General features: G+C 50.0%; 2 protein-coding genes across 3 annotated transcripts in view; one reads left to right on the plus strand and one right to left on the minus strand.

The window, feature by feature from the left end:
* LOC119445548 (uncharacterized) overlaps positions 1 to 25,837 on the plus strand; it is a 381,600-nt gene that overhangs the window by 28,397 nt on the left and 327,366 nt on the right. The window lies entirely within an intron of this gene.
* On the minus strand, positions 17,593 to 24,930 carry LOC119444516 (filaggrin-2-like). The gene has a single exon (XM_037708902.1). The coding sequence runs from the start codon at positions 24,928 to 24,930 to the stop codon at positions 17,593 to 17,595; it is 7,338 nt and encodes a 2,445-aa protein (XP_037564830.1).

Raw genomic sequence — 25,837 nt, forward strand, 5'->3', positions numbered from 1 at the left:
TTGTCCACTGCAAAACGGATATTTTGGGGGATGCACTGATGTCCCACCACTGGAGATGTTGTTCCGCAGCATTGGCACACCGTCTTGTTTGGGTGAAAGCCAATATCTGCTGTATGCCCGAGGCCTCCGTACCCGTAACAAACATCCGCTTGCCCTCTTTATAACGTGCAGCGAAACATGCTGGCATCACACAACACGTAGTTTGGCACTCTCATACCATCGAAAAGCACGACTACCGTGGTTGTGGTCTCTATTATTCGGGCCTCCAGGGCCCCAGGGTTTCTGTGATCAACGATCATCATTTGGAGTTAAGCGTCGTTGATATCGGCGTCGACTCCTCGTATGACTCGCTTGCACGTGCTGTCCGGGGCGGCTACGTAAGCCGACACCTTGTACGTCCCTTCGCTCAGCCGAACTTGTTGAATCCCTGCGTAGGCATCTGAGTTCATCTTGTGCGGCGTGCAAACTACAAAGATGTTCTGAGCTGTGTTGGGGCAGATGATATCGCCCTCCGTTTCCGCCCGTCCCCTGGTCTGTCTCTCTGTCTGAGAGCGGCTGGTTTTTTAGCGTTACATCGCTGGCGCAGGCTGGCGTATACAAGCTTGGCTTGAAAAAGAATCAGAAAAGTTGCCTTATCACATATCATGCTTCGACCCTATATCATGCTTCGACACACTTGCCTTCGACACTATGTTATTCTACGCCGCCAAGACAACGCGCCGATAATATTCAAACCAAGTTGCATGGCCATTTCGCCATACTTCCGCTCTCGAGCTTTTGAAACTCTTTCGTGTTATCATCGTGAGTACTGAGGAACACTTAGTAATATCGGGTGCCCTGTGTCAAATACTATGAGTGAGTGCAGGGCATTGTACAGAGCAGAATTGTAATAAGACGCTCGCGCTGTTAACCCAGAGTACTTTTAAGTGTTAAGACATATAACAAGCATTAGCTGCGTTGATGTTTGCCGTGTACGATAAGTTGAACGCAAGTTATTTTGAATCAGATCACAAAAATGCAGCTCTGTCGCTGTCACGTGCATTCCTGCCCGGTACATAACATTTCGAAAAATACGCAGATTGTTGAATTATAGTAGTACAGCTTATAAATACAGGTCAGCAATGCAGGAGATTCAATTAAAGCTGCAAGCATGGACAGAGATTAACGGCATATTGAGAGAACTTCAGAATGGCTTGGGTATTGGTAGGTGTGTGGATGATAGCTTACGTGTCCTTACTCAAGGTATTTAAAGAAAAGAGACCGCTATATGTGGCTTTTTTAGACATTACCGGGCCGTATGACAACGTAAACTGAAATATATTGTTGGATATTATGGAGGGTAATGCTTAGGCAACAACTGTATACAGCTTCTGAGTAAGATTCACCTAGCAAATACAGTTTGCGTTGAATTGGAACGAATGAAGAGCGAGGAGAAGGTTGATGTCAAAAAGGGAGCGCCATCTCCTGGTGCTACAAGGAACCAGTGGGGCACACGGCGCGCGCCTTCCCCTAATGCCGCCGCTGCCGCGGATGGTTGGTTGGGCGGATGCTATGCATGTCCCTTTTGAAACGGAGCGGTCGGTTGCGCCACGAAGCTCTTGTGATTATATTACCCGATGTCCTACGTATGTTAAAAAAAGTAAGAATTCTTAGCAATAACGTTTTGAACCCATATAGGGAACTTCGTTTTTGTACGCCCACCGTTGTTTGCCGTCTGCCTACGTTTCTGTCACCTAACTTCAAATCGCCTCTTACTAATTTCCATTGCGGACATGTTTACCTTCCCCCTACTGTCCTGAACCCAAGGGCTTCAAAGAGCCCACAGGAGCCTAAATTGATCGCTCGGCAGACATCTTCACATTGTATTAAAACGTGCTCAAACGTTTCCCCTAGTTTTACCGCAGCAAGTGCATGCTTCTTCCTTGTTGTACCTGGATGTATAAGTGCGCGTTCTAAGGCATCCTCATCTCACTTCGAAAGTGATGAGCTTCCCTTTGAGTTATCATAAACTATTATGATAACCTATTGCCCTTGGGTTCAGCGAAAGCAGGCGGAAAGTAAACATATTAGCAATAGAGATTGGTAAGATGCGCGTGGAAGGTTGGTGGAATAAATGTAGCCAAAGTTCCCAATAGGTATTCTAAAAGATTGGTGATGGAAATCCCTCGTGTGCTGTTTTTCGCCTTTTATGATAGGTAGAACATTAGGTAATGCAATACCAAGAGCTTGGTGGTGCAACCCACCGCCCCATTCCAAGGAGGACGCTAACAGCATCCATCCATACACGCATCTGTGGCAGCGGCGGCGTTGGCCCGGCAGGGAAGCAAAAGAAGAGCAAGAATGCTCGCCTTCTCGCATAGCGTTCGCCGCAAGCGTATCCCAGTAAAGATTGTGGTCGCATGAACTGCAGTTGCCGGGAAACGGCAACTGTAGCATACTACCCTTTCATGTGTACGTAACTACTCTGTCATGTGTAAAAGAAAAATGTTTCTACCAAATTATTTGTGTTGTGACAGTCCCATAGGAAGGCCAAGTATAGGGAGGACTTCCGAAGAGCAGCGTGCCCACTAGCCGCGGCGAAAGTGTGGTTTAGTGCATTTATCTTCTCCCTGGTCCACTTTTTGTATGTGCAAGAAGTAGCGGCGCAAGCCAAGTTGCAGGCCGTTGAAACGTCTTAGGCTAATTATTAGATAAAGTGCATGTGAGTGTCACCGTGAGAATAATTTCAAAGTACGGCGCAATGGGTAATCATTCTAGTTGCTCACAGCATTGCTGCCCAGCCACCTTCGTACAGTGGCTTGGAGACCATTTTTTATTGTAAGCGGAAATACCTGAATCGAACAACCACTTTGAATATTCCTAGGTGAGTCCATGCTATGGGCCACACAGATGCGATTAGACACAGTCCTAAAGAATACATTGCCCGCTATTCGGACCAAGGTTAGCGGTCTTTTTCACATTGACGCCTTGCAAAGTGTAAAGTCGCCTTCCGTGGAAAGCGTTAAATTCTTATGAGTTGAATTGAGCTGAAATGGGGGTATACATTGGCAGCAGGTCAAGGAAGACAGACGCTCGTATGTCTATGTGTTTATGGCGAGCTAAAGGACGCGCAATATAAGTTTGCGGGCAAGTTGGTTGGTATTTCAATAAATGTTGTGCAAAGTACTTGTATTGATTTAACATGGCAACTCATTCAACGGAATATGGCCAGTAAGTTCCGTGGCAGCCCTAAATATGAAGGGAAGATCATGAAATAATAACTTGTCATATACTAGAATGTAGCACAAACCTAAAGAAAGCTTGGTTTGCCGTTTTCAGTGTCCCTTTTCTTCGAGTTGTCGAATAATTAGGTCTCGCGGTACAACCTCTTGATTACCTCAAACGGGAAAACTAACACAAGGCACGGGCGTTGATCCCAGGTTTGATCTCCAGACCAGGATGAATTTTCCCCCAACTGTGACGCTTTCTTTCAGAGAAACACATCTGGGTTGCCTTTGTTGCTTCCTGCTACATTTGTGTGGGTGATAGCGTTCTCTTTCATGAACCTTCCTACACTTTGTGGGTTTCCGCAGAACTGATTTGCCTCATTAAGTTTATAATACTGCAACACACCATGCAACCATGCAAATGGTGCTGACCAGCATTGGAGGATCAGCGAAAGCTGATCGCCGAAAGTGCAGCCACCGCCACTGGGGCTCTGAACCGAATGCACTTAATGTGTTAATATGATGACAATAAGTGACATTGTTTTGAAAATTGCATGGTGTCGGACACAAGACACTGATTTTGTAATATTCCGCAGGTGGAGCATTTGTGACATTAATATTGGTCATGAAGTTATGTTCGAAACAGCTAAAATAAAAACAGCTAGATAAAAAGCACACATATTTTACAATTCCTCATTTCTCTTTTCCATGTCTTCGTGATAAACAGCAACGGAAAGCCCGAAGAAAGAAGAACCAGCGAAAAAAGTACCAGAAAAAAAGGGAGGTCAAGACCACGATGTTTCGCACGCGGTGTATTATGAAGGAGTGAGTGCATTCATTTTAGTTTTTTTTTTTTGTCTAGCTCATTTATGTTTATCGATTGAAGAGTGGCTGCCCTCAATATTGCTAAGCTTTCTTTAGAAGTATTCATGTAGTCGAGGCTCAAAACACTGTTTTTGACGAAGATTCGCTAAATGATGATCAATCAAATCACTTTATTTCGAAAGTTCAAAATCGAATTGGATGCTAGAGCTAAAAGCTGGTAGAAAAAGCTTGGCTAGGCCTTAGCAAGCGTGAGAGGCAGTACTTTCAGCACATTTTTCTATCATAGAAATGCAAAGGAACGTAAAAGCGTATTATAAAGGGTGACAAAAAGGGGAATGTTTGACAACGTCTTATGGTAATTACACAACAGGGGACATAATATGTCGGTAAAGAAGACAACGGGGACGAAGCTGCCTATAAGATACAAAAGAATGCAGAACAAAACGATAAGAAATGGTATAGTTTTGAGAGGGTACTGGGGTTAAACATTAGTGAATGTACACAATAACGTAAGTGAAGTAAGCATGGATAGAAAATCTCATTTAGATTATGGTATTAATACCAGGAGCGAAACTTACTAGTTGAAACATGGAAAAGCAATTGTCAGAAGCATTGCGCAAGAGCAAACTGTTGTCGTAGTTGAATGTCGGTATACTTATTCAATATAAACGGTAAATTGTGTTCCAACATCTGCAATTTATAATTTGTGCGGAAGCGTGGAATAACCACGTAGGATCACATTTAGGGTTCACACGTTTCTTGTTAAATGGTAATCATGCGACTCTGGTTAAAAATTCGCGGAATGCACTAAATCGAGAAACGGAGGGAATGTAATATGCTACTGCTGATGATGATGACTGCCTACAATTTTGCGTTCTTCATTATTTGTTCGTAGGCGTCCTTATTGTTATATTTAAACACTTAAAAAACATACTGTTACGGTATCAAAAACGGTATCAGATCCCAAGCTGTTGCTTTGCCTTAAAAATTCCTCGTGCACCTAGAAGATTAATCTAATCCTGCAGCTTGTTAGCGTATCCTTAGAAGTAATGAGAAAATTAGGCGCATAAATTCCGACCGCGATAAAATAAGTGCGAAGCATCATCATCATCACCCTATTTATGTCCACTGCAGGCCGAAGGCCTCTTCCTGAATTTCGTAACTTTATCACACCACCTAGTTTTCTGCCGTCCTCGACTGCACTTCCCTTCTCTAAGTACACATTCTGTAACTCTAATGGTCCATGGGCTATCCATCCTACGCATTACATGGTCTGCCCAGCTTCATTTCTTCCGCTTAATGTCAACTAGGATATCGGCTATCCCCGTTTGCTCTCTGATCCACACCTCTCTCTTCCTGCCTCTTAACGTTAGGCCTAATATTTTTCGTTCCATCGCTCTTTGTGCCGTCCTTAACTTGTTCTCGAACTTCTTTGTTAACCTCCCAGTTTCGGCCCCATATGTTAGCACCGCTAGAATGCAATGATTGTACAGTTTTCTTTTCAACGACAGTGGTAAGCTCCCAGTCAGGATTTCTAAATGCCTGCCGTATGCTCTCCAACGGAATTTTATTCTTCTGTAAATTTCTTTCTCGTGATTAGGGTCCCCTTTGAGTAATTGACCTAGATAAACGTACCCCTTTACAGACTCTAGTGGCTGACTGGCGATCCTGTATTCTTGTTCGCTTGCCAGGCTATTTAACATTATTATTGTCTCCTGCATGTTAATCTTCAACCCCACTCTTACACTTTCTCGCATGAGGTCCTCAATCATTAGCTGTAATTCGTCCCCATTGTTGCTTAACGGGACAATGTCATCTGCAAACCGAAGGTTGTTGAGATATTCGCCGTTGATCCTCACTCCTAAGCCTTTCCAGTATAAGACCTTCAATACTTCTAAGCATGCAGTGAATAGCATTGGAGAGACTGTGTCTCCTTGCCTGGACCCCTATCTTGATACGTATCTTTCTTGTCGAGGTATCTTTCTTGTGGATAGGCACTTTTCTTCTGGAGAACCAACGTTGCTGTGCAATCCTTGTAGATATTTGCCAAGATATTCACGTATGCCTCCTGTGCTCCCTGATCACGCAATGCCTCTATGACTGCTGATATCTCTACTTAATCAAATGCTTTTTTCATTGTCTGTGATAGCCATTAGAGAGGTTGATTGTACTCTACAGATTTCTCTATTACATGATCGATGACATGGATATGATCCATCGTAGAATATCCCTTCCTGAATCCAGCCTGTTATCTTGGTTGGCTGATGTGTTGCCCTGATTCTATTCGAAATTATCTTGGTGAATATTTTGTACAATACTGAAAGCGAGCTAATGGGTCTAGAATTCTTCAATTCTTTAACGTCTCCCTTCTTATGAATGAGCATAAAGTTGGCCTTCTTCCAGTTTTCTGGTAAAATTGAAGACGTGAGGCACTGCGTATAAAGGGCCGCAAGCTTTCCAAGCCTGATATCTCCTCCATAATTGATTAAATCGCATGTTATAAACTTTCTCCAGCAGCTTTCCGCCTGGCCATGTCTTTCAAGGCCCCCTTCTAACTTCATCGCTAGTTATTGAAGGAGCCTCTGTATCTTGCTCATGGCTTCTTCGAATGAAAGTAGCTTGGCTGGTCTGGGGCTGTACAGGTCAGTACAAAATTCTTCCGCTGCTTTTACTATGTTATCGAAATTGCTGACAATATTACCCTGCTTATCTTTGAGTGCATACATTTTGCCTTGTCCTATGCCAAGTTTTCTTCTCACTGATATCATGCTGCGTCCATATTTTACTGCTACCTCAATCCTTTCCACGTTATAATTCGGATATCCCTTACTTTCTTCTTATTGATCAGTTTCGACATTTCAGCGAATTTTATCTGATCTGCCGAGTTTGACATTTTCGTGTTTCACCGTTTCTTTATTAGGTCCGTTGTTACTTGGGAGAGCTTGCCTACTGGTTGCCTTGGTGCCTTACCTCATACTTCAAGCGCTGCTTCTGAGATATTACGCTTTCATTCATCGTGTGTCGTGTTCATCTTCCTGTTCTAAAGCTGCATATTTGTTTGCGAGCACCAGCCTGAATTGGCCTGCTTTTACCCTTACTGCGTCTAGGTTGGCCTCCTTCTTCTTGTCTAATTTTATTCTTTCTCTCTTCAAATTGAGAGAAATCTTAGACCTTACTAACCTATGGTCACTGAACTTTACCCTACCTAACACTTCTACATCCTGCAGTATGCTGGGATCAGCAGAGAGTATGAAATCTATTTCATTCTATTTTGTCCATTAGGACTTTTACATGTCGACTTCCTGTTGTGCGAAGCATAGAATTTAGTAAAAATTCTTTCAAGAGCTTTACCAAAAAATCTCCTTCCTGTCACGTCACTACGAATGTCACCAAAAAGTCGACCAAATTCTGGCAAAGTTACTAACCCTAACTACCACGTGCGTTCACTAATAAAACACCTTCGGCATTGCTAAAACATATTAAACCGTTTAGTTACTTTTCTTTTTTATGTATAAGCATTGTTTACCCCATTTCGGCACTGTGTGTGTGTCTGCTTAACTTGGTGTGTGTTTCACATCCTGAAGGGTCTGGGCTGTGAGCTGCCGTAGTGTGTCCGCAGAGGAATAGGCGAGCGACACGACGCCACTGGTGACCTCAAGGTACCCCTGTCTAGAGCGGCAGTAATAGAGCAATTGCAGTCCCGTCAATGGCGTATGTCTGCCGAACTTGACGACATTGCGCTGAAGTGACTACAATAAAAAGCCACGGATATGTAAAAAAAGGAAAAAAAAAACCGCTCGTAAACTTCTATGCCTACTACTTTGAAGAGGCGAAACTGATTTAATTCGCGCACGGAATGAATGCAAAGTGACAAAGTTCGTTTGTAATATGCACTGTATTGCCTTTAAGCCTTGCGACACCACAAATTGTCCAAAAGATGCGATCATAACCTCTACAGTGTTATTAGCTGTGTTTACATGAACACGGCAGGAGCTTATCGTTTTACTTTATGCTATCGCATATATACTATCGTCCAAACACGGCAACATCGTCACCGCGCACCGTACGCTGTATGTGTGAGGGAAAGCTGGCGAGGGTAAGCCGACGATTGCGGCGCAATGTCGAGCACGCGACGGAGCATGGCGGGGCGGAAGCGCCCTTCTATCGTGCGCCAGGCACGAGGGGGGGGGGGGGGTCAGAAGGGAGGGGGGCATTTTATGCCGGCGGCGGCCACGCGGGCGCCGTAACTTGAAAGTGATCTGCGACGTGGAAAATGCGCATCGGCGCGGGCCTCATCATCAAAACGATCTGCAATCTGAATAAAGTGCAACTAGGGCCGGTAGCTTCGTATGCGCTGTGCTTTTTACGTTTAGTTCGCGCTGAAGCGATAGACGCCTCAAAGGTGAATTCGCTCGCTGCTGTTGGCGCTCCGCCTCACTCCAGCGTTCTGACAGCGAGTTTTTGCGGTCATCGAATCAGATGTGTTCATGTTTACGTGTGCACGCGCCACATCGTGCTTCGGAATTTAGTTAGTAAGTGAATGTTTAGAAGTTTAGAGGGCCGATAAAACTACTATCCGTAGTTCGTATGGTTATCTACTAACTTGATATCGAAATCGATGTGCCTCCTTTCAGGCGAAACGCGACATTTCTTTAAAGAAGCCCGCGCGCACGTTTGTGTCCTTCGCACGAGTTCCACAGAGACTCAAACCCTACACCACTTCTGGGATCTAGACAGCAAGGGCATTTCTCACCCTTCTTCCAACGACAAGCATGGAAATGAAGATGTCCGACAATTCACGGAGAAAACAGCATTAGAGAACGGGAGGTACCAAGTAGCGCTACACACATCTAGGAAACAAACGAAGTGTTGCGGGTGGACGCCTTCAAAGTTTATTGCAGCGAGTTGGCAGTGGCGAGAGAGTTTCTTCAGCAGTACGACAAAGCAGTCATACAGAATGAACAGGATGATCACGCTGAATGAACAAACCGAAAAGACGCGGCAGAGAGATGTTACTACATGCACACCATTCCGTTATCGCAGAATCATCCTTGGCCACAAGGCTGAGGGTGGTCTTCGGGTGGCCTCGTCATAGACATGGAGCACCGTCTCTTAATGAAGTATTAGAAAAGCTACCCAAGATCAACAAAGGGGAGGTTAAATGCTTGTGATTTTAATAAGTCTGCACAAGGTTGGTACTGTCGACGTACAAGAGGCGTTTCTTCAAATCGGCATTCAAGAGCCTGATCGTGACGCCTTGAGGTTTTTATGGCTTGACAGCACGCCGATTCCAAGTGAACCTGTGCCGAAACTAGTGGAGTATAGGATGACACGAGTGCCATTTTCTAACTACAGCAAGTCCATTCCCCTTGACAGCGACGCTCCAGTATTATTGCGAGCGCGTCAATTCTGCGCTAAGATTAACTTCAACGCAACTTGTTGAGAATTTCGACGTTGACAATCTCGTCGCAGGAGTTCCTTCTTCAAAATAAGCTTTCTGTCTTTATAAAGAAGCAAATCTCATCCTGAGCAAAGCGGCCATGAAGCTGTGAAATTGTTTCACCTGTGGTGTATAACAAAGACGGCACATCGCTGGTGAGTTGGACCCTGTCTCAGCAGTGACTCCTACGAATATTCTTGGTTTGCTTATTCTTACTTAACATGGAATCGCTGTAGCAGCTTCTCGAAAAAAATGATGACACCAAGAGGAGTTTTTCAGACGAAGGCACGGTTTTTCGATCAATTAGGTTGGCTATCCCCGTTCGTCCTTAGGATGAAAGTACTATTTCAAAATTTGTGGGAGCACGGCTCAGCATGAGAAGTTGTGCCTGAGCCACTTAAACACGAATGGGAAACTCGGACCGATGAGCTGAAATGATCTCAGGTGTTTTCACTTCCCAAGTGTGAGCTGGAGTTATTACTGGGCAAGCCTAGAAGCTCCCAGCTTCACGTATTTGCGGATGCCAGTTCTATTGCTCACGGTGCCCTAGCTTATCTGAGACTAGAAGATCAATGCGGTAACGTCGACATTCAGCTTGTTTTCGAGGTGTAGAGTAGTTCCAATCAACCAAATCACGTTACCTAGTTTGGAATTGGTAGCCGCCGTTCAGGCTTCTAGAGTCCTAAAGATATCGCGGGAGGCTCTAGATTCGAGACATTGAAAATATAAGAGCACCTGTGGACGGACTCATCCGTAACGCTTTGTTTGATACAAAGCTCGGCAACCAAGTGGAAGCAATTCGTTTATAACGGAGTTAACGACATACATCAAGTAAGATATCAGGGCAGCCCGTCCTGCTGCCGTGAAAACACCCGGCCACGCGCCTAGTCATTTTGTAAGCGCATAGAACTGTCCTCCACGGCGGTGTCGGTGATACCTTAACTGAATTTAGTGCCCGGTTCTGGGTGCCCAGAGTGCGACAAGCAGTTAGGCGAACGCTTCGAAAATGTGTGATTTGTGCTCGGTTCCGACTCAATGCTGCGAGTGTACCGGTAGCCCCTCTTCCCGATGATCGTTTGTGCAATTCGTGCCCTTTTAAGGTTACGGAAGTTGGCTTTGCAGGGCCAGTTCTTGTGAAAGATTGCAGTGGCGTTAAAGTGTACATAGTGCTCTTCATGTGTACAGTATTGTGAGCAATTCATATTGAACATGTAATTGGACTTACTGCAAACGCTTTCCGCATGGCCTTCAAAATATTTTGTACAGTACCTGGAACACCGCGAATAGTATACGCTACTACATTTAAGAAAGCTGCGCGTGAGCTAGCTTCCATGCACCAGTTGTTCAGGAAAGATGAAGTCAGCAAGTATTGCTCTATCCAAGGCATAACATGGAAATTTATTGCAGATAGAGCTCCTTGATGGGGTGGCTTTAGGGAGCGGTAAGTTAAGATTGTGAAGATGTGCCTTCGCAAGTCATGGGGAAGGGCGTCTGTTGACCTACAGCAACTCAGCACTTTGCTAACTGAAACTGAAGCCGTTGTCAATTACAGACCCATAACTTTCATTTACTCTTCTTCTAAAGATCCAGATATTCAAACCCCATCCTATTTTTTAGGCAGCCGTCTCCAGTCAAATACTAACACTTCGGATGAACCGCGTGAAGGGAATACTGAGCTGCTCAGTTTGTGGGTCCACAGGCAGCTGATAATGGAAAGACTGTGGAAGCGACGGCTTCCTGAATATCTCCTGACACTTCTAAGCAGTCACTCGAGGAAAGCATCAAATAGTTGTAGCATAAATAAATGGGATGTTGTAATTATTCACGAGGACAACGTTCCCAGAATGTTCTGGAAAATTGTTGTACTGAGCGACTGCATAAATAAAATTACACCATCTTCCCGAGGGGGCTGACGCGGAGCATCGCGGTCGTTATAACGGCGTTAATTACGTTGTTATTACGGTGTTATTAACGTTGTTAACTTGGTGTTATTACGTTTTTATTACGTGTTAACTTGCGTTGGTCACCACCACATCGCGTGAACGCCGTTATAACGACCGCGATGCTCCGCATCAGCCCATGGTTCACTTCGGGAAGGTGGTGTAATTTTATTTGAAGAAGAGTAATGAAATTGCGTAGACAAAGGTGAAACGGTTAACGAATGTCTTTATTGAGCAGCGTCTATTTGAGGCGTGCACTTGCTTTGAGTATGATGGCTTTGTGGTCGGTGAAATGAACTGTGAGTGGATCTCGTAGCAGTGGTTGTATCTTGAAATTGCTGAAGACGTGATCGATGCATGTTCCGTGAATGGTAGTTGGCTGTTGTTTGCGGTCGTAGTGTGATGCGTGTTGTAGCGAGTGGTGTGATGACATGTACTCAACCATCCAATCGTTCTACTTGATGTCGACATTAAAGTCGCCAATGAGCATGAAAGGTTGTGTGTCTGCGTATTGTTGCTTTCGGTATTCACCCATGTTTGAAGCGAGCGTCGGGCTGCGCGTGCTGCTTGGCTGTGCGTGCTGCACGCGACAGCGAGCGCGCCGCGAAAGCGGCGGCGCGCTCGCGGTCGCGTGCAGCATCGGGAGCAGCCTCTCGTTGTTGACGTTTACACGCCGCTTCCCGTTCTCGAACTTCGGGTTACGCCGCTCGCTTCGTATGTTTACGTTGAACTTCATGGTCTCGAACCTCAGGTTCTGCTGCTCGACGTTCTCGAACCGACGCTGCTTCACGTTGCCGAAGCTCAGGATCCGCTGCTCGACGTTCACGAACCAACGCGGCTTCACGTTCTCGAAGGTCGGGTTCCGCCGCTCGCTTCGTACGTTTACGTTGAACTTCACGGTCCCGAACCTCAGGTTCTGCTGCTCGACGTTCACGAACCAACGCGGCTTCCCGTTCTCGAAGATCGGGTTCCGCCGCACGCTTCGTACGTTCACGTTGAACTTCACGGTCCCGAACCTCAGGTTCTGCTGCCCGACGTTCACGAACCAACGCGGCTTCCCGTTCTCGAAGCTCAGGATCCGCTGCTCGACGTTGACGTTTCGAAGCGGCTTCGCGTTCTCGAAGTGTGTAATCCGCTGCTCGACGCTGACGTTTCGAAGCGGCTTCGCGTTGGCGAACTGAATCTGGATCCGCTGCGCGTCGCCAACGTTTACGTTCTGCTTCGCGAGCTTTTCTCTGCGCAGCCTTGTCTTCAGAGGTGCTCGCGGTTCTGTTAATGAACTGGCTGCTGCTGTTTGAAGATGTACCAGACAGTTCGTTGACAGATTCGTTGGCGTCCATTCAGCGCATCGGACGGCGCAGCGTGACTAAACCGAAGCAGCAACTGAGGCAGCGGCGCATGCACCGGGTTTATATAAGCAACTGGCGCGGAGAGGAGGAGGAGAGAGAGAGGCGCGCATGCGCGCGCTATCGCACAGGTGGCGGATGAAGACACGGAGGGAGAAGCGCGTCAACGAACAGATTGCGTGGAACGTTCTGGCGGGCTAGTTAGTTCATAGCTTTTAGACGTTTATAAACTGGGCAAAAAAACGAAGACACAAGAAAGAAAACACACACGACACCACGAGCGCATTTTTTTATGTGATAAAAGGCATGAAGGATAAAGAAAAAGTTTGGTGTCGTGTGTGTTTTCTTTCTTGTGTCTTCGTTTTTTTTGCGCAGTTTATAAACGTCTAAAAGATGGCGTGGAGATGGGGAGAGGAGGAGAGAGGCGTTATCGCACAGCTGGCGTGGAGAGAATGAGGAGAGGTGCGGACGGACGCCGACGCCAACGACGCCGCGGGACAGGCCGCGGCTATAAGATGCTCCGCATCTAAAAGTAAAGATGACATCATTCGTGCACCTAAATTTAAAATACCCAGAGGCTCACAGCTTATCCGGCCTGTGCAGAAATTGTACCCTTTCGAACTCGCCACCTCAGGCCCTAGAGTGCGTTAATATTAGAGGAAGAGGAAGACGACGGAGACTAGCGCGTTCAACGCAAGCGGCATGCTCGTGTTCACGGGCATGACTGATTCCAACGGCCAGTACGGACGCGTTGCTACAGTCCTTCGGGCATTAAAGTTTCCCTTTTCCGTCCTTTTACTGCGAATACTTTGTTCCACACACACGAATTTTTTTGTCTTTTGTGTCATGAAATGTAGATAATATTGTCGCCTGACCACCATCAGGAGCAAAATTATTTAAAGGAACGTTTTTTTCTGTCCACCACACTGTAGTTTCACCTTGTTCAATTAGTCGGTCGGCGAGTGGTCGTGTTCTTTCTGAGGAGGCGCATCCTCAAAACTTAAATGTCACAGTTTCGCCCGAAACGTGAAGCATCGATTGCGATAGCAAATTAGTAGACAACTATACGAATTAGGATAGTTTTTCTATCGGCGGTATAAACTTGTAAACATTGCAGCTCGACGTATCGCCTCTCCCATACCCCAAAGCCTGCCAGTCGCGTTTTATTGCCATACATTTTAGGAAGAACGATGAAGTTTAACCCCAGCAATTGCATTTATCAATTGACACGGTTTACCAACCTCAAATAGAATAATTCACTTATTCAAGCAAGTACAGTCGCAGAAATGAGATTATTGCGGATAAAATTATTTTCCTACTGCTACTTCATCTAAATACAAGAAAAATTCGATATACTGCTGACAAGTTGCCTCTTGCTTTTTAAACAGGCGGGATGGTATCTCGGCTGCAGCGACGCTAACGGCAATCCATACAGAACCGGAATGGGCTGTGTGTATTACCACCGTCGTGTAAGTATCAATTCGCCCCTTTTATGACGTAAGATGGCGGGATTCATAGAGGGTGTTTCAGCGAGCACTTTCGAAAATTCTTATGGTTTACCTGGGGCAGATAGCCCAATTCTAGTTAATGAGCTGGTCTACTCGAAGCGATGGGCATTACTTGCGCAACAATTGAAATGCATAGTCTACTAATTAATAAAAAATCACTAATTAGGTTTTTAACTAGTTACCTGATGGCCCATATTGTAATCTACACATTGTAGCCGTGGAGTTCGCAAGACGGATCCACTTGGAACGAATTTTCGGGATGACACCAGTTTCGGGATATTAATTCCCGAACTTTGCGGAGAAATGCATTGGCGTTCCAGTTAATTTTGTGCTTCAATGCATAAAGTGGCGTTTTGTTAAGAAACTAACTGGAACGCCAATGCATTTCTTCGCAAAGTTCGGGAATTAATATCTCCAAAGCGACGCCATCCCGGGAATTCATTCCAAGTGGATCCACCTTGCGAACTCCACGGCTACAATTTGTAGATTACAATATGGGCCACCAAGTAATTAGTTCAAAACTTAATTAGTGAATTCTTATTAATTAGTCGAATATTCATTTCAATTTTTTGAGAAAGTAATGTCCACCGCTTCGAGTAGACCAGCTTATTAACTAGAATTGGGCTATCTGCCACAGGCAGCCTTAAATAAATTTTGAAAGTGTTCGCTGAAACACCCTGTATATCATTTTGTGTTTTCCCTCGCATAACAGGAGAACACTCAAGTACAAATAGGAAATAACGAAGCGTTACGCGCAGAGGCACACGAACGCACGAACTCGTACACACACACACACGCACGCACACAGACCCTAAGGTACAAGCACGAAACTCCACATTTTGTACCACCGAATATGCCCAAGGTTGCAAATTCACAAAGAACTACTCCTTCGAAATTCTACAGTATTGCAGCAGTCCTAGCTAAAATGCTGTATCGAAAACTACTAGCGGAAACAGCAATGCCTTTCAGGACATGTATTAAAAATGTATTTTTCGAAACTTCTAAGCCCAAAGTATTTATGCAATGGTGTGCTATCAGCACTATCTTCCTGATGGAGGCGAAATGCAAAAACGCCCGTGTGCTTGCGTTGTAGTGCACGTTAAAGAACCCCAGGTGGTCAAAATTAATCCGGAGCCCTCCACTACGGCGTGCCTCATAATCAGAACTGGTTTTGGCACGTAAAACCCCAGAAAGAAGAAGCACTATCTTCAATATTGCAATTGGGACATTCCACCCAATGACTACATTGAAAAGGTAACTAGTAAGTGAAGTGACGGAACACAGTAGCCACAAGAATACTGAACTGTTTATTGCTCTGCACTTGAGCTTTAAGTTACTGAAAACCACGTGATTAGCGACAGCTGCTGCGTCCGATAAGGAACTCGGGCGCACAAGTATGCTGTATCGAAGACGCTGCACTTCATCTCGATTCAAAAGCTCAGTCGCTCCGGCGGGCGTTTTGTTCATGTTGAACAGCGAAGTTGCATTGGGCCCGCTTCCGATGCACTCGTTTGTAGAGTTATGCGGGCGGCTGGGGAGTCGCTGGACTGTAGTGCGCCGTTGCACTTGTTTCTCGAGTCTCCGTGGCCGGCTGTGTTTCCGCTGAACTGCGGCCAAGCTTTGTTGCATTCTCCCTTTGTGTTGGCACTTCCGCTAGTCGTGTCCGCAACTGATCCACATGACGGCGCTGTATTCCCAGGGGTGTCTCCAGTCTTACCATGCGATTCCCCTCCGTCGCTATTGCAGTCCCTGGTAGTCATTTTCGCCCTCGATGAAATTGGCGGAACCAAGCGCCGAAGTTGCATTGGGCCCGCTTCCGATGCACTCGTTTGTAGAGTTATGCGGCCGGCTGGGGAGTCGCTGGACTGTAGTGCGCCGTTGCACTTGTTTCTCGAGTCTCCGTGGCCGGCTGTGTTTCCGCTGAACTGCGGCCGAGCTTTGTTGCATTCTCCCTTTGCGTTGGCACTTCCGCTAGTCGTGTCCGCAACTGATCCACATGACGGCGCTGTATTCCCAGGGGTGTCTCCAGTCTTACCATGCGATTCCCCTCCGTCGCTATTGCAGTCCCTGGTAGCCATTTTCTCCCTCGATAAAATTGGCGGAACCAAGCGCCGAAGTTGCATTGGGCCCGCTTCCGATGCACTCGTTTGTAGAGTTATGCGGCCGGCTGGGGAGTCGCTGGACTGTAGTGCGCCGTTGCACTTGTTTCTCGAGTCTCCGTGGCCGGCTGTGTTTCCGCTGAACTGAGGCCGAGCTTTGTTGCATTCTCCCTTTGCGTTGGCACTTCCGCTAGTCGTGTCCGCAACTGATCCACATGACGGCGCTGTATTCCCAGGGGTGTCTCCAGTCTTACCATGCGATTCCCCTCCGTCGCTATTGCAGTCCCTGGTAGTCATTTTCGCCCTCGATGAAATTGGCGGAACCAAGCGCCGAAGTTGCATTGGGCCCGCTTCCGATGCACTCGTTTGTAGAGTTATGCGGCCGGCTGGGGAGTCGCTGGACTGTAGTGCGCCGTTGCACTTGTTTCTCGAGTCTCCGTGGCCGGCTGTGTTTCCGCTGAACTGCGGCCGAGCTTTGTTGCATTCTCCCTTTGCGTTGGCACTTCCGCTAGTCGTGTCCGCAACTGATCCACATGACGGCGCTGTATTCCCAGGGGTGTCTCCAGTCTTACCATGCGATTCCCCTCCGTCGCTATTGCAGTCCCTGGTAGTCATTTTCGCCCTCGATGAAATTGGCGGAACCAAGCGCCGAAGTTGCATTGGGCCCGCTTCCGATGCACTCGTTTGTAGAGTTATGCGGCCGGCTGGGGAGTCGCTGGACTGTAGTGCGCCGTTGCACTTGTTTCTCGAGTCTCCGTGGCCGGCTGTGTTTCCGCTGAACTGCGGCCGAGCTTTGTTGCATTCTCCCTTTGCGTTGGCACTTCCGCTAGTCGTGTCCGCAACTGATCCACATGACGGCGCTGTATTCCCAGGGGTGTCTCCAGTCTTACCATGCGATTCCCCTCCGTCGCTATTGCAGTCCCTGGTAGTCATTTTCGCCCTCGATGAAATTGGCGGAACCAAGCGCCGAAGTTGCATTGGGCCCGCTTCCGATGCACTCGTTTGTAGAGTTATGCGGCCGGCTGGGGAGTCGCTGGACTGTAGTGCGCCGTTGCACTTGTTTCTCGAGTCTCCGTGGCCGGCTGTGTTTCCGCTGAACTGCGGCCGAGCTTTGTTGCATTCTCCCTTTGCGTTGGCACTTCCGCTAGTCGTGTCCGCAACTGATCCACATGACGGCGCTGTATTCCCAGGGGTGTCTCCAGTCTTACCATGCGATTCCCCTCCGTCGCTATTGCAGTCCCTGGTAGTCCATTTTCGCCCTCGATGAAATTGGCGGAACCAAGCGCCGAAGTTGCATTGGGCCCGCTTCCGATGCACTCGTTTGTAGAGTTATGCGGCCGGCTGGGGAGTCGCTGGACTGTAGTGCGCCGTTGCACTTGTTTCTCGAGTCTCCGTGGCCGGCTGTGTTTCCGCTGAACTGAGGCCGAGCTTTGTTGCATTCTCCCTTTGCGTTGGCACTTCCGCTAGTCGTGTCCGCAACTGATCCACATGACGGCGCTGTATTCCCAGGGGTGTCTCCAGTCTTACCATGCGATTCCCCTCCGTCGCTATTGCAGTCCCTGGTAGTCATTTTCGCCCTCGATAAAATTGGCGGAACCAAGCGCCGAAGTTGCATTGGGCCCGCTTCCGATGCACTCGTTTGTAGAGTTATGCGGCCGGCTGGGGAGTCGCTGGACTGTAGTGCGCCGTTGCACTTGTTTCTCGAGTCTCCGTGGCCGGCTGTGTTTCCGCTGAACTGCGGCCGAGCTTTGTTGCATTCTCCCTTTGCGTTGGCACTTCCGCTAGTCGTGTCCGCAACTGATCCACATGACGGCGCTGTATTCCCAGGGGTGTCTCCAGTCTTACCATGCGATTCCCCTCCGTCGCTATTGCAGTCCCTGGTAGTCATTTTCGCCCTCGATGAAATTGGCGGAACCAAGCGCCGAAGTTGCATTGGGCCCGCTTCCGATGCACTCGTTTGTAGAGTTATGCGGCCGGCTGGGGAGTCGCTGGACTGTAGTGCGCCGTTGCACTTGTTTCTCGAGTCTCCGTGGCCGGCTGTGTTTCCGCTGAACTGCGGCCGAGCTTTGTTGCATTCTCCCTTTGCGTTGGCACTTCCGCTAGTCGTGTCCGCAACTGATCCACATGACGGCGCTGTATTCCCAGGGGTGTCTCCAGTCTTACCATGCGATTCCCCTCCGTCGCTATTGCAGTCCCTGGTAGTCATTTTCGCCCTCGATGAAATTGGCGGAACCAAGCGCCGAAGTTGCATTGGGCCCGCTTCCGATGCACTCGTTTGTAGAGTTATGCGGCCGGCTGGGGAGTCGCTGGACTGTAGTGCGCCGTTGCACTTGTTTCTCGAGTCTCCGTGGCCGGCTGTGTTTCCGCTGAACTGAGGCCGAGCTTTGTTGCATTCTCCCTTTGCGTTGGCACTTCCGCTAGTCGTGTCCGCAACTGATCCACATGACGGCGCTGTATTCCCAGGGGTGTCTCCAGTCTTACCATGCGATTCCCCTCCGTCGCTATTGCAGTCCCTGGTAGTCATTTTCGCCCTCGATGAAATTGGCGGAACCAAGCGCCGAAGTTGCATTGGGCCCGCTTCCGATGCACTCGTTTGTAGAGTTATGCGGCCGGCTGGGGAGTCGCTGGACTGTAGTGCGCCGTTGCACTTGTTTCTCGAGTCTCCGTGGCCGGCTGTGTTTCCGCTGAACTGCGGCCGAGCTTTGTTGCATTCTCCCTTTGCGTTGGCACTTCCGCTAGTCGTGTCCGCAACTGATCCACATGACGGCGCTGTATTCCCAGGGGTGTCTCCAGTCTTACCATGCGATTCCCCTCCGTCGCTATTGCAGTCCCTGGTAGTCATTTTCGCCCTCGATGAAATTGGCGGAACCAAGCGCCGAAGTTGCATTGGGCCCGCTTCCGATGCACTCGTTTGTAGAGTTATGCGGCCGGCTGGGGAGTCGCTGGACTGTAGTGCGCCGTTGCACTTGTTTCTCGAGTCTCCGTGGCCGGCTGTGTTTCCGCTGAACTGAGGCCGAGCTTTGTTGCATTCTCCCTTTGCGTTGGCACTTCCGCTAGTCGTGTCCGCAACTGATCCACATGACGGCGCTGTATTCCCAGGGGTGTCTCCAGTCTTACCATGCGATTCCCCTCCGTCGCTATTGCAGTCCCTGGTAGTCATTTTCGCCCTCGATGAAATTGGCGGAACCAAGCGCCGAAGTTGCATTGGGCCCGCTTCCGATGCACTCGTTTGTAGAGTTATGCGGCCGGCTGGGGAGTCGCTGGACTGTAGTGCGCCGTTGCACTTGTTTCTCGAGTCTCCGTGGCCGGCTGTGTTTCCGCTGAACTGAGGCCGAGCTTTGTTGCATTCTCCCTTTGCGTTGGCACTTCCGCTAGTCGTGTCCGCAACTGATCCACATGACGGCGCTGTATTCCCAGGGGTGTCTCCAGACTTACCATGCGATTCCCCTCCGTCGCTATTGCAGTCCCTGGTAGCCATTTTCTCCCTCGATAAAATTGGCGGAACCAAGCGCCGAAGTTGCATTGGGCCCGCTTCCGATGCACTCGTTTGTAGAGTTATGCGGCCGGCTGGGGAGTCGCTGGACTGTAGTGCGCCGTTGCACTTGTTTCTCGAGTCTCCGTGGCCGGCTGTGTTTCCGCTGAACTGAGGCCGAGCTTTGTTGCATTCTCCCTTTGCGTTGGCACTTCCGCTAGTCGTGTCCGCAACTGATCCACATGACGGCGCTGTATTCCCAGGGGTGTCTCCAGTCTTACCATGCGATTCCCCTCCGTCGCTATTGCAGTCCCTGGTAGTCATTTTCGCCCTCGATGAAATTGGCGGAACCAAGCGCCGAAGTTGCATTGGGCCCGCTTCCGATGCACTCGTTTGTAGAGTTATGCGGCCGGCTGGGGAGTCGCTGGACTGTAGTGCGCCGTTGCACTTGTTTCTCGAGTCTCCGTGGCCGGCTGTGTTTCCGCTGAACTGCGGCCGAGCTTTGTTGCATTCTCCCTTTGCGTTGGCACTTCCGCTAGTCGTGTCCGCAACTGATCCACATGACGGCGCTGTATTCCCAGGGGTGTCTCCAGTCTTACCATGCGATTCCCCTCCGTCGCTATTGCAGTCCCTGGTAGTCATTTTCGCCCTCGATGAAATTGGCGGAACCAAGCGCCGAAGTTGCATTGGGCCCGCTTCCGATGCACTCGTTTGTAGAGTTATGCGGCCGGCTGGGGAGTCGCTGGACTGTAGTGCGCCGTTGCACTTGTTTCTCGAGTCTCCGTGGCCGGCTGTGTTTCCGCTGAACTGCGGCCGAGCTTTGTTGCATTCTCCCTTTGCGTTGGCACTTCCGCTAGTCGTGTCCGCAACTGATCCACATGACGGCGCTGTATTCCCAGGGGTGTCTCCAGTCTTACCATGCGATTCCCCTCCGTCGCTATTGCAGTCCCTGGTAGTCATTTTCGCCCTCGATGAAATTGGCGGAACCAAGCGCCGAAGTTGCATTGGGCCCGCTTCCGATGCACTCGTTTGTAGAGTTATGCGGCCGGCTGGGGAGTCGCTGGACTGTAGTGCGCCGTTGCACTTGTTTCTCGAGTCTCCGTGGCCGGCTGTGTTTCCGCTGAACTGAGGCCGAGCTTTGTTGCATTCTCCCTTTGCGTTGGCACTTCCGCTAGTCGTGTCCGCAACTGATCCACATGACGGCGCTGTATTCCCAGGGGTGTCTCCAGTCTTACCATGCGATTCCCCTCCGTCGCTATTGCAGTCCCTGGTAGTCATTTTCGCCCTCGATGAAATTGGCGGAACCAAGCGCCGAAGTTGCATTGGGCCCGCTTCCGATGCACTCGTTTGTAGAGTTATGCGGCCGGCTGGGGAGTCGCTGGACTGTAGTGCGCCGTTGCACTTGTTTCTCGAGTCTCCGTGGCCGGCTGTGTTTCCGCTGAACTGCGGCCGAGCTTTGTTGCATTCTCCCTTTGCGTTGGCACTTCCGCTAGTCGTGTCCGCAACTGATCCACATGACGGCGCTGTATTCCCAGGGGTGTCTCCAGTCTTACCATGCGATTCCCCTCCGTCGCTATTGCAGTCCCTGGTAGTCATTTTCGCCCTCGATGAAATTGGCGGAACCAAGCGCCGAAGTTGCATTGGGCCCGCTTCCGATGCACTCGTTTGTAGAGTTATGCGGCCGGCTGGGGAGTCGCTGGACTGTAGTGCGCCGTTGCACTTGTTTCTCGAGTCTCCGTGGCCGGCTGTGTTTCCGCTGAACTGAGGCCGAGCTTTGTTGCATTCTCCCTTTGCGTTGGCACTTCCGCTAGTCGTGTCCGCAACTGATCCACATGACGGCGCTGTATTCCCAGGGGTGTCTCCAGTCTTACCATGCGATTCCCCTCCGTCGCTATTGCAGTCCCTGGTAGTCATTTTCGCCCTCGATGAAATTGGCGGAACCAAGCGCCGAAGTTGCATTGGGCCCGCTTCCGATGCACTCGTTTGTAGAGTTATGCGGCCGGCTGGGGAGTCGCTGGACTGTAGTGCGCCGTTGCACTTGTTTCTCGAGTCTCCGTGGCCGGCTGTGTTTCCGCTGAACTGCGGCCGAGCTTTGTTGCATTCTCCCTTTGCGTTGGCACTTCCGCTAGTCGTGTCCGCAACTGATCCACATGACGGCGCTGTATTCCCAGGGGTGTCTCCAGTCTTACCATGCGATTCCCCTCCGTCGCTATTGCAGTCCCTGGTAGTCATTTTCGCCCTCGATGAAATTGGCGGAACCAAGCGCCGAAGTTGCATTGGGCCCGCTTCCGATGCACTCGTTTGTAGAGTTATGCGGCCGGCTGGGGAGTCGCTGGACTGTAGTGCGCCGTTGCACTTGTTTCTCGAGTCTCCGTGGCCGGCTGTGTTTCCGCTGAACTGCGGCCGAGCTTTGTTGCATTCTCCCTTTGCGTTGGCACTTCCGCTAGTCGTGTCCGCAACTGATCCACATGACGGCGCTGTATTCCCAGGGGTGTCTCCAGTCTTACCATGCGATTCCCCTCCGTCGCTATTGCAGTCCCTGGTAGTCATTTTCGCCCTCGATGAAATTGGCGGAACCAAGCGCCGAAGTTGCATTGGGCCCGCTTCCGATGCACTCGTTTGTAGAGTTATGCGGCCGGCTGGGGAGTCGCTGGACTGTAGTGCGCCGTTGCACTTGTTTCTCGAGTCTCCGTGGCCGGCTGTGTTTCCGCTGAACTGCGGCCGAGCTTTGTTGCATTCTCCCTTTGCGTTGGCACTTCCGCTAGTCGTGTCCGCAACTGATCCACATGACGGCGCTGTATTCCCAGGGGTGTCTCCAGTCTTACCATGCGATTCCCCTCCGTCGCTATTGCAGTCCCTGGTAGTCATTTTCGCCCTCGATGAAATTGGCGGAACCAAGCGCCGAAGTTGCATTGGGCCCGCTTCCGATGCACTCGTTTGTAGAGTTATGCGGCCGGCTGGGGAGTCGCTGGACTGTAGTGCGCCGTTGCACTTGTTTCTCGAGTCTCCGTGGCCGGCTGTGTTTCCGCTGAACTGCGGCCGAGCTTTGTTGCATTCTCCCTTTGCGTTGGCACTTCCGCTAGTCGTGTCCGCAACTGATCCACATGACGGCGCTGTATTCCCAGGGGTGTCTCCAGTCTTACCATGCGATTCCCCTCCGTCGCTATTGCAGTCCCTGGTAGTCATTTTCGCCCTCGATGAAATTGGCGGAACCAAGCGCCGAAGTTGCATTGGGCCCGCTTCCGATGCACTCGTTTGTAGAGTTATGCGGCCGGCTGGGGAGTCGCTGGACTGTAGTGCGCCGTTGCACTTGTTTCTCGAGTCTCCGTGGCCGGCTGTGTTTCCGCTGAACTGAGGCCGAGCTTTGTTGCATTCTCCCTTTGCGTTGGCACTTCCGCTAGTCGTGTCCGCAACTGATCCACATGACGGCGCTGTATTCCCAGGGGTGTCTCCAGTCTTACCATGCGATTCCCCTCCGTCGCTATTGCAGTCCCTGGTAGTCATTTTCGCCCTCGATGAAATTGGCGGAACCAAGCGCCGAAGTTGCATTGGGCCCGCTTCCGATGCACTCGTTTGTAGAGTTATGCGGCCGGCTGGGGAGTCGCTGGACTGTAGTGCGCCGTTGCACTTGTTTCTCGAGTCTCCGTGGCCGGCTGTGTTTCCGCTGAACTGCGGCCGAGCTTTGTTGCATTCTCCCTTTGCGTTGGCACTTCCGCTAGTCGTGTCCGCAACTGATCCACATGACGGCGCTGTATTCCCAGGGGTGTCTCCAGTCTTACCATGCGATTCCCCTCCGTCGCTATTGCAGTCCCTGGTAGTCATTTTCGCCCTCGATGAAATTGGCGGAACCAAGCGCCGAAGTTGCATTGGGCCCGCTTCCGATGCACTCGTTTGTAGAGTTATGCGGCCGGCTGGGGAGTCGCTGGACTGTAGTGCGCCGTTGCACTTGTTTCTCGAGTCTCCGTGGCCGGCTGTGTTTCCGCTGAACTGCGGCCGAGCTTTGTTGCATTCTCCCTTTGCGTTGGCACTTCCGCTAGTCGTGTCCGCAACTGATCCACATGACGGCGCTGTATTCCCAGGGGTGTCTCCAGTCTTACCATGCGATTCCCCTCCGTCGCTATTGCAGTCCCTGGTAGTCATTTTCGCCCTCGATGAAATTGGCGGAACCAAGCGCCGAAGTTGCATTGGGCCCGCTTCCGATGCACTCGTTTGTAGAGTTATGCGGCCGGCTGGGGAGTCGCTGGACTGTAGTGCGCCGTTGCACTTGTTTCTCGAGTCTCCGTGGCCGGCTGTGTTTCCGCTGAACTGCGGCCGAGCTTTGTTGCATTCTCCCTTTGCGTTGGCACTTCCGCTAGTCGTGTCCGCAACTGATCCACATGACGGCGCTGTATTCCCAGGGGTGTCTCCAGTCTTACCATGCGATTCCCCTCCGTCGCTATTGCAGTCCCTGGTAGTCATTTTCGCCCTCGATGAAATTGGCGGAACCAAGCGCCGAAGTTGCATTGGGCCCGCTTCCGATGCACTCGTTTGTAGAGTTATGCGGCCGGCTGGGGAGTCGCTGGACTGTAGTGCGCCGTTGCACTTGTTTCTCGAGTCTCCGTGGCCGGCTGTGTTTCCGCTGAACTGCGGCCGAGCTTTGTTGCATTCTCCCTTTGCGTTGGCACTTCCGCTAGTCGTGTCCGCAACTGATCCACATGACGGCGCTGTATTCCCAGGGGTGTCTCCAGTCTTACCATGCGATTCCCCTCCGTCGCTATTGCAGTCCCTGGTAGTCATTTTCGCCCTCGATGAAATTGGCGGAACCAAGCGCCGAAGTTGCATTGGGCCCGCTTCCGATGCACTCGTTTGTAGAGTTATGCGGCCGGCTGGGGAGTCGCTGGACTGTAGTGCGCCGTTGCACTTGTTTCTCGAGTCTCCGTGGCCGGCTGTGTTTCCGCTGAACTGCGGCCGAGCTTTGTTGCATTCTCCCTTTGCGTTGGCACTTCCGCTAGTCGTGTCCGCAACTGATCCACATGACGGCGCTGTATTCCCAGGGGTGTCTCCAGCTTTACCATGCGATTCCCCTCCGTCGATATCACAGTCCCTGGTAGCCATTTTCGCCCTCGATGAAATTGGCGCGACCAGATGCACTTTCCAGGTGGGAACAGTGGTTGTGTATTGGCCGACGGAAACTGTTCCTGGATCGCGTGAGCCTCGATCTGCAGGTACCTCGCCTCCTGGGCAGTGGGCAGACAGCCAGGGCTGGAAACCAATGAGCAGTTGTTCCGGTGATTTACCACTCTCGAGAGGAGTGAATCTGTAATGGAACAGAAAACGGGACAGCTTTTCCTGTAATGGGCCGCGTTCGTTTTTCTCGAGACCCTCTTTTATTGTTCGCACAGCCCACTCCACTAATCCATTTGGTTGTGGATGATACGGTGCCATCCTGACGTGGCGTATGCAATTTTTCTACAAGAACTTTGCCATTGACCCGCTCGAGAACTCGGGCCGTTGTCCGACACCACACATTGCGGAATATCAAAACGGGCGAAACTTTCTCTGAGCTGCTGAACAGTTGTGTCTGTCGTCGCTGTTTTCACAGGCGTTGCTTCTACCCACTTGGTTTCCGCGTCAACTAGGATGAAGATTAGGAAACCATCTACAGGGCCTGCAAAATGCATATGCAATAGCTACCACCGCTTTCCTGTCTTGGGCCACGGGGAAGGAACACTGCACGCACTGAGGGCAGCCTTTCACCAACCTTTCAATGTCACTGTCCAATCCGGGGTACCAGAATACCGTACGCGGAAGCCTCTTTATGGCCGTGATTCCTTGATGCGTATCGTGCAGCTCGTTCGATAAGCACTGTCAGGCTGCCTCCGGCACGACAACACGATGACCCCAGTAACTGAGGCTATGGCTAACGACGAGTTCACGTAGGCGGTTGAAGTACCGAAGCAGATGCTGCTGATCCTTGGCAAGATGTGACGGCCAGCCACACTCGATCCATTCCCGACTTGCT

This window comes from Dermacentor silvarum, chromosome 3 (assembly GCF_013339745.2).
Source record: "Dermacentor silvarum isolate Dsil-2018 chromosome 3, BIME_Dsil_1.4, whole genome shotgun sequence".
Taxonomy (NCBI): Eukaryota; Metazoa; Arthropoda; class Arachnida; order Ixodida; family Ixodidae; genus Dermacentor; species Dermacentor silvarum.